We start from the raw sequence: 8,540 nt of genomic DNA, 5'->3' as shown, positions 1-8,540 counted from the left end.
TACTCCTCAAGAGATTGAATCATTTAAATGTGCAGTTAAACAGATGATATATGATAATACAAGACTATAAATCATCAAACAGATGATATATGATAATACAAGTCTATAAATCATCATTGCTTAAAGTTGATGTAAGAAGCAACATTTCATTATGAACACACACCCATGAAAAGAGCTGTACTGAGTTATAGCCAAGCCTAAGGACTCACATAATCGACAAAGTCCAAAAATAATGCAATGTATGCTACCAAAGATATACACAGAATAGAGCAACCTAATAAACTAATTAGCACATCTTTATGGGGCCTTGTCTCGTCCTTCCACGTCTCTGGACATTGACTGCTTGGTATATACACGATGCCTTCGCTCTCTTGCATAGATTACCCAGAAGATCAATGACAGCATTACAGCAGCAGATACCATCACCAGCCCAATGTAGATCCATCCCGTATATTGCCTCAAATCTGGACAGTAAGAGTGGCTGATGACAGTGAAAGTTTGTCGAACGAAAGTGCAGTCTTGCAAGTTAACCAAGAAAGGGCCATAACGATGCAACCCATAGCTCAAGTTTACTGCAGATGCCATTTGGTTATACAAACTGGGAGTAACTCTCCCAGGTGTCTTACAAATACCAGATTGAACCTGACAGGTATAACTCTTCCACACCTATTTGAAACAAAAAATAGAATTGAATAGCATATGAAGATTTAACTTCCTCAGGCTAAGTTCCAACAATTTCTAAATATTTATATATCCATAGCTATTACCTCAGTAGCATTGTTCAAGTCCACTTCGCCAGCAGCACATTGCCGTTCTGTGAAATCAGAATTATACGGGTTGCAAAGAACAGGCATCAATGGACCAGATTGGTTGTAATACAAAGGTACCAGTGGTGGGAAATTTCTGTTGGAGACATTTTTGATGATGCCATCAACCACATTGACAAGTTGGTAAGTGACTTCCTTGGTTTGCTGCAAGGTTGCCTGAGCAGTTGCATTATCCACACAAGGGATTATATCATCCATTGCTGTTTTGGCGGTGGGGTTCAGGACCCACTCATCCATTGCAACACATGTATCTGCAACCACACTAACAGATACAAACAAACAAACAAATGCATTTAGGAATAATATATTTGGCGAAGCAGTATAGCTACAGTACAAGTATTATTCATACTACCACATTCTTCTGCACTTCATAACATTTTCAAGTCCGACTCTGTGACATGCCATATGATGCCAATGTGGATGTGTTGATATATATATATATATATATATATATATAGAGAGAGAGAGAGAGAGAGAGAGAGAGAGAGAGAGAGAGCTGGTCTAGCATAATTCCCCCACTGTAACAATTATGTGGCAGGTTCTTGTTCAGACATTCTAATCCGGTATCATGTATGATTTCACGGGTAAATTAGAGACAGTACAAATCCGATACCTACTTCATCCCCAGTAATTCTCTTCATGAACCAAACAATCAATTGTTAAAATGGCACGAAATAGACTTTTACTGACCTCAAGATAAATATATTCAAGCCCAAGCCCAATGTTTAAAGCAATATTCCTAAAACTCATATGACAGGTAAAAAGTGGATGTTTTATGCAAGAACAACTCACTGTTATCGTAGTACTTGATAACATATTGAACTTTTCACTTCAGCGGTATGAAGAAGATCTAAAACAATCATAAAAATGTATATGCAGTAGAACCCAACCTTACAACTGATACCTTTAAAAAAGAAAAGAATAAAAAAAAATAACATACTTATGGACAAGAAGAAATACACCACACAAAATAAATGTGCCCGCAACCAGAATCCACCCAAGAATCACCAGGCTGCAATCAGTGATGAAATGATTACTGTTTCCAAATAACTAAAATAGGAATATTTCCCACTTTAATAATTAACAAAAAATGGCTCAAAGATAGCATAACTCACAAATATACAAGACACTGCAGTCCAAGAATGGAGAATACTGCAACCAATATCATCATTCCAATAACATGAGAACATATATCAAGTTGTAACAGGTAAAATAATTAAAATCTTCAACCTCTAGCTTGGAAATAACAAACTTACAGAATCCAAGAAATGCCAAAGCAAGCATTACGGCAGCAAGTATAATAAGAGCTAGTCTCCTGTAATTAGTGGCAACAACATAAACACAATGGTCAAAAAGAAAGGGAAAAAAAATAGAAATGAAACATATCACAAGTGAGAAAGCACCAGGAAAAGTTTTAACAGCTTTACATGCTATCTAAACCATCTTGTATATCCTTAGAATTATCTTGTGTACGACTGGAAAGAGTGCTGCTAGAGGAGTTGATCTTTGTTTCAATGTCACCAATGTTGTTTCGGACATTGGCTGGCAGAAGCATATTATCCACAGAGACACTTCTAGCTGCAGCAAGATAATCTGATACATTCCTGAGGTTTTCAGCAGTAACATTTGCCTGGTGCACAACATAATCCAATGTGTGTGTAGTAATGCTGTGAAACTTCTGTTGACCAATGTAGAGGACAACACACCCCATACTGAAATTGCACATAGCATAACATTAAGTGTTACAAAACTGCTAATGAAAACAAACAAATAGGAATTCTGGCTTAGAGGAAAGAGATGATTACATTGCAGCAATTGTGAAGAGAATGAGGAAAATGAGAGAGAGGGCATAGCATATTCGAGAATAGCCATAAGGTTCTCTTCGACAACAGCAATAACAGAGACAGATAAAGGCCAAGCACAATCCAAAGAGCACAAACCAAATTCCAGCAATGATAAAGAAAGGAGCAGCCGTGAAACCCACAGACTGCAATATTTAAAGGAAAATTAGTTTAAAGTTTGATTGTTAAAAAATATACCAAAAGAATCAGACAATTAAAAAATGAGCAAATCCCCAAATAGATAACACATCGGATGTTCTTTGTTTTTAACAAAAAATACAAAACAAAGGGTTAAATAATAAGAAGAGAAACCAAATGAAAACTATAACTTTCAATTTATTCCAACTACTCTACAATTTGACATCAAAGTGATGTTGATTGTTGATGTGCAAAACAAAAAAAAATAAAAATTATTTAAAGAGAGAGAGAGAGAGAGAGAACTCACAGCCCAGTAATGTTGATTGCTGATATTATAGCCACCAGTATAACGCTTAAATTTATCCAAAGGGTCTTGTCTTCGAGTTCTTTTTGCAGCCAATATCAGAGAAGAGTTCGAGTTCTCTTCTTCAAGACGCCTTCTTGTCTCCCATGGTACCAAAACACCATTCACCCTTTCACTAACAGCCTCTGAAATCACAGAAAATCATCATAAAGTAAACAATGCCATGAAAAGCAAGAAATTTTACTTCTGCCAACCCACACGAAAGATGGGAACTTTTTTCCCTGGGAAGAACAGAATTCAGAACTGCATGAAAAAAAAAATTAAAATAAAAAAGAAAGAAGAAAATTTTACCCGGAAAATTTAGAGTCTGGAGATGAGAAGTGAAAGTGGTTGGTGAAGAGGATGTGAAAAGAACAAGAGAGAAAACAAACCCCACAAGAAGAAGAAACAATGGTGGATTTGATCTGTTCAATAACATGGTGTTTCGTGTATATGCTGTTTCCTCTGCTTCTATGTTTTGCCACAGGCTTCAGAGAGAGAGAGAGAGAAAGAGAGAGGGCATGTCCGTGTGTGTGCGCGTATGAAAGTTACTGAAAAACTTAAAAAAAGAGGCATCAGAGATCTTTTGGTGTGAGAGCTTTACAGTTAAGAAAGGGATAGATTTGATTGAAATGTGCTATTTAAGTATTTAACTTGTATGCTTTGTCGGCAAATTTTCTCCACATTTCATGTGTCTGATTTACCAATTCCATTTCCCTGGTTGCTTCTGTCTTGCTCAAATTTCTACTGCTTTTCAATTTCTTTTCTTTGTTTGGATAAATCAGATCATTTTTATAATTAGTCCTGAACTTTCTCGTGCATTTTATTTTTGTCATCTAATTTTAATTTATTATAAAAAAATATTCAAATTTTAATTTTATTAACAAGAATTCTTTAACCTGTAATAACATATTTTTAAATTAAAAAAATTCCTCTAATAAATAATAAATCCTCATTCAAAAATAATTATGATAATATTAATATTTTTATCATAAATCTAAATGATAATTAAAATCACTATTATTTTTTTGAATATGAAAGGAAATAAGATAAGAAAGTAATTTCATTATCTTTTAATCTGAAAACTTATTAAGGTTAAAAAAAATTCTATAAAATAAAATTAAAATTTATGAATTTTTTATAATAAATTAAAGTTAAGAGGAAAAATAAAATAGAGACAAAATTCGAGGACTAACTATAAAAATTACCCACATAAATGGTGTTTGGTAAATTGATCTCTCATTGGCAAAACCCAGTGAGCTTTCTTTAGTTTCTTTGATATAATGTATGCAAAAGTACCTAAACATTTTGCTAAATCATTAATTTAATTTTGTAAGGTTAGGAATTTGATTATAAGTTCAATTTTTAGAATCAAATAGAAATTGAATCCAATGAGGGTTTGCTAAATTCATAACCACACAGTCAAATAGATTATGATTTTTAAATTCAATTATTATAAAATCAATCCAAGATTTTGTATAGTCTTAAATTTGAGTGCTCATCAAATTTAAATGAACAAAAAAATATTATCTTAAAAGTACTACATTATGAATTTAAATTTAATTAAAATTTTTTTTTTCTGTCTCATAAACATAGATTTACTTTTTATAATTAAATCATCTAAATTTTAGTAAAATACTATTTAATTTGATTAAATTAGTCTTTATTTCACTCAATTAAGTGAAATGGTAGAGGTGACAAGATAAATTTTAGAAAATCGTAGAAATAGTTATTATATTTAATAGAAATAAGAGTAAATTGAAATGAAATTAATTAACATCTCTTATTCTTCTTACAATGATAAATACTTTTAGACAGAACAACTTTTAAAAATGACAAATAAAAGTAGATGGAAGAGAAAATAATTTACTAAAATGCATCTAATAGTATACATTGAAAATTAAAATTTGTTAATTTCAAGTATAATTTAATAATATGAATTATTTAATTTTTAACAGAATAATATAAGTGGAGGTTGATATTAAATAAAATTTACTGATTTAACCATATTAATTATATTTTTTTTAAATCATGTAAAAATAAAAATAAGCATATTTTTATAAGATAAAAAAAAATAAAATTTAAATTTATAATTAACTTCAATTAAGATTCAAGTTAGATACCTCGAAATCTCAAAAATAACACCAATATCCAAGTCAAAATAGTATGATTTTTAAAAATTTAAATAGATTATATATATATATATATATATATATATTTAAAAATAAAGCTTTGATCTATTTACCTCTATCTTTCCATGGGCTTTGGCTTTAAGCAACTGAGCAGATAACGTAATATAGTTAGTGGAAATGAATGGTTAGTGGTGTTTTGGCGTATTCATCATTCATTTCCTTTTTCTTCTTTTTTTTTTTTTTTTTTTTTTGAAAAAAAAAATGCCTTTAATGGTTAGTAGCCCCACTTGCAAACATGTACAAAATTTCTCCATTATCGAAATATGTTCATTTCCCAATCCATTGTTCTTGCTTTTATTATTTATTATTGCTTCATCTTTATAATGCCTTTCTTTTTACATTCAACCAAGTCAAAACAAAATTCAAATCTTTGAAATATACTATATCTTTACTTTTTTATTTGTCAATATTTAATTTTTTTTTAATTCAATATAATTTACCGTACTTAAAGAATTAAAAATTATTAATTATTATTTTTTAATTTTATTCTTTATTTTTATTAATACAATAAATATTTATATAATTTTAATAAAAAATAAATATGCACCTTAGTCACGCTTTCATAACTCTAAATATCAGGATTTGTTATAGTTCATCCTGTGATATTCTTTCAATTAAATTTTTTTTTACTATAAATAGAAAAAAAAAATTTATCATGCTATGTTAAATTCGCATAAAAAAGTATTATTTTTTTTAATAATAAAAAAATATAAAATTTTGTCTACTAATAAGTTTTTATTTCAACGCAGAATTGAAAAGTACAATATATTTTTTTTATAAAAAGTTATCATTGCCGATTGATTTTAAGACCTTAACCTCTATCAGCATATAAAAGGATATAAATATTTTTTTAGAGGTTCATCAAATGGTTCGCAGTTTGGAATCGACATTATAGTTTAAATTTACTTTTTCAAACAAAATATTTTAAATATTATTAAAAAATAACTTAATTATTTTTTTTTATTTAAAATATGTTTTTTAAGGATTTAATTGATATGTTAAATGTAATTTAAAATTATATATATATATATATATATATATATATATATATATATATATATATATATATATATATATATATATATATATATGTATATGATAGCAATCTGAATCAGTGATGTTAAACAATAAGCATATCATAGGAAATGGAATGAGAAGGCTCAACCCAAAGACAAGGATTGGAATTGACAAGAGCTTTTCTGACATGCACGTGAGCAGCCCGATTAACTAACCTACTGACACAATTCAAGAAGAAATTAACCTCTTGGGATAACGGCAATTTACAATCAACAGTAACAAAGCTCAATTCAGAGTAATTCTCCTCGTCAGATCGCATGGCGTGGTGAACAACTTGGGAGTCTACTTCAATATCCACAGCAGCCATCCTATGATCCAAAGCCAACTCAAAGCCTCCCGCAAACTCACAGCCTCGGCCATTTTAGGCGACATGCAACCCTGGAACACAACAGAGAGACCAGCAACGAACCCACCAAAGCTATCTCAAAGCACTACACCATAACCAGACTTAGTAGCCGTAAGGAAAAGAATCACATTAACAATTTAACATTACACTTTGTAATTTTTTCCATTTTTAATTTTACACTTTTTTGTAGCAATTTGTAATTTTATTGGATTTAAATTTTTCAAGAGTGTTGATTCAAAATTCATACCAAAAATCAAAATCAGAATTATAATCGAATCGAACTAATCAGGCCTAAATAAAACAGTAACAGTAAAAAACAAGAACCAAAACCGAATTCAAATTCAGGCTGGTTTGAATTGATTAAATTCGGACGGGTTCTAATTCAAATCCCAAAGGCGTAGGAAACGTGCAGTTCCGGGCCCTTGGCCCCTCGGGCAACACATTTTAATTATTACTTGCTTTGATCCAGAGCCAGTTGTACATCCCTGCTTCTCGTCTTAGTGGGCACAAGATTGAAATGAGAATAAAAATTTAAATAGTTATATAATTATTTTGATTAATAAAAATTTATTGATTAAATTTTTATTAAATAAGAATTAATATTTATTATTTGTAATAAATTATATATTTTTTTAATTTTAACTAAATAGAAAAAACATAACAAAAGGAGGGTCCATACTACACCAAGATCTATATACCCAATTCATACATATAATCTAATACACATAATATTAAGTGAAACATATTTTTTTATTAAAAATTGAACTAAAAATAAATGAGGTTGAAGAATTAAAGTGGATAATATATATTTTATGATGGGAATATAACTCAATTCAATTAATTCATCATCATTTGACATTAGAAGGAACGTGGAAATTGATAGATTATATTTAGAATTGAAGGCAGGACATGGTTCTGCATCAATAAAATTGGAATTACAAGTTGGATTGAGAAACATGATTGAAGAGTATGGATAATAAACTATTCTGATCTACTCTGTATTATTAACTATTATATTTTAAAATAAAAAATTAAAACAATTATAGCTTCTTGATAAAATTAAAAAAAAAATAGAAAATCTCAAAATTCCAAGTAAAAAAGAAAAAAAAAAGAAAGAAAGCGGAAACAGAGTCGATACTCTCAACTTTCTCTTGCATTTTCAGCTTTAGTGTCTATATTTATATATTAATTAAAAATATATAATTTTAGGGTTTCAAAAATTTACCTATTTAAAATAAATTTCTAATATATCAACATAATTATTTTAATAAAAACATTTTATAATGTATTGCAAAAATGGTTTTAAGAAGTATATATACTTTTTTTATACAAAATTTTTATTAAAAATTATGAAAATCAGAGTTTTAAGCCCACCATCTTTGAAAAGTTTTTGAAATAATAATAATAATAATAATAATAATAGTGAAAAAGTGGATTGCTTAGAGAGGATAAAAGTCCAACAACCTGCTAATACCTCTCAGAAGAAAAAACATAGGGAGGAGATTATAGAGCTATTATTAGCTTGCTTTTAATACAAATTTTACTTTTTTTTTTAATAAAATGGTAATTCATTAGTAAAAATTGTAATATAATCTTTTCATAAAAAAAAAATATAAATATAAGTTCAGAGATAACTTGGGTAATGAATAATAATCTTCTGGGTAGTAACTGGTCATTTTTCATTTTGGATAACTAAAAAAATCTTCTGCAATACTGATCTTTTGGGAAATTATTGATGAAGGATAATAATATTATCCCATCTATACCGGATACTCA

At 29.2% G+C, this 8,540-nt stretch overlaps 1 protein-coding gene across 1 annotated transcript; it reads right to left on the bottom strand.

Annotated features, from left to right (window-relative positions):
- Window positions 1-88: 88 nt before the first annotated feature.
- On the bottom strand, window positions 89-3,748 carry LOC110671506 (uncharacterized). The gene is made up of 9 exons (XM_058132107.1): window positions 3,462-3,748; window positions 3,114-3,295; window positions 2,633-2,814; window positions 2,255-2,539; window positions 2,084-2,142; window positions 1,943-1,979; window positions 1,768-1,839; window positions 768-1,089; window positions 89-666 (listed from the first exon to the last, which is right to left on the bottom strand). The coding sequence occupies exons 1-9, from the start codon at window positions 3,586-3,588 to the stop codon at window positions 298-300; spliced, it is 1,635 nt and encodes a 544-aa protein (XP_057988090.1). The 5' UTR covers window positions 3,589-3,748; the 3' UTR covers window positions 89-297.
- Between the last annotated feature and the right edge of the window lie 4,792 nt (window positions 3,749-8,540).

This window comes from Hevea brasiliensis, chromosome 13 (assembly GCF_030052815.1).
Source record: "Hevea brasiliensis isolate MT/VB/25A 57/8 chromosome 13, ASM3005281v1, whole genome shotgun sequence".
Taxonomy (NCBI): Eukaryota; Viridiplantae; Streptophyta; class Magnoliopsida; order Malpighiales; family Euphorbiaceae; genus Hevea; species Hevea brasiliensis.
The sequence above is the reverse complement of the archived record's forward strand: the minus strand, read 5'-3'. Positions and strand labels throughout refer to the sequence as shown.

Coding starts and splice junctions, on each gene's coding strand:
- LOC110671506 (XM_058132107.1), bottom strand. CDS start 3,588: ATGTTATTGAACAGATCAAATCCACCATTGTTTCTTCTTCTTGTGGGG. Junction 2,815..3,113: donor GCAATCAACATTACTGGGCT/GTGAGTTCTCTC, acceptor TAAATATTGCAG/TCTGTGGGTTTCACGGCTGC. Junction 1,980..2,083: donor TTTGGCATTTCTTGGATTCT/GTAAGTTTGTTA, acceptor TATTGGTTGCAG/TATTCTCCATTCTTGGACTG.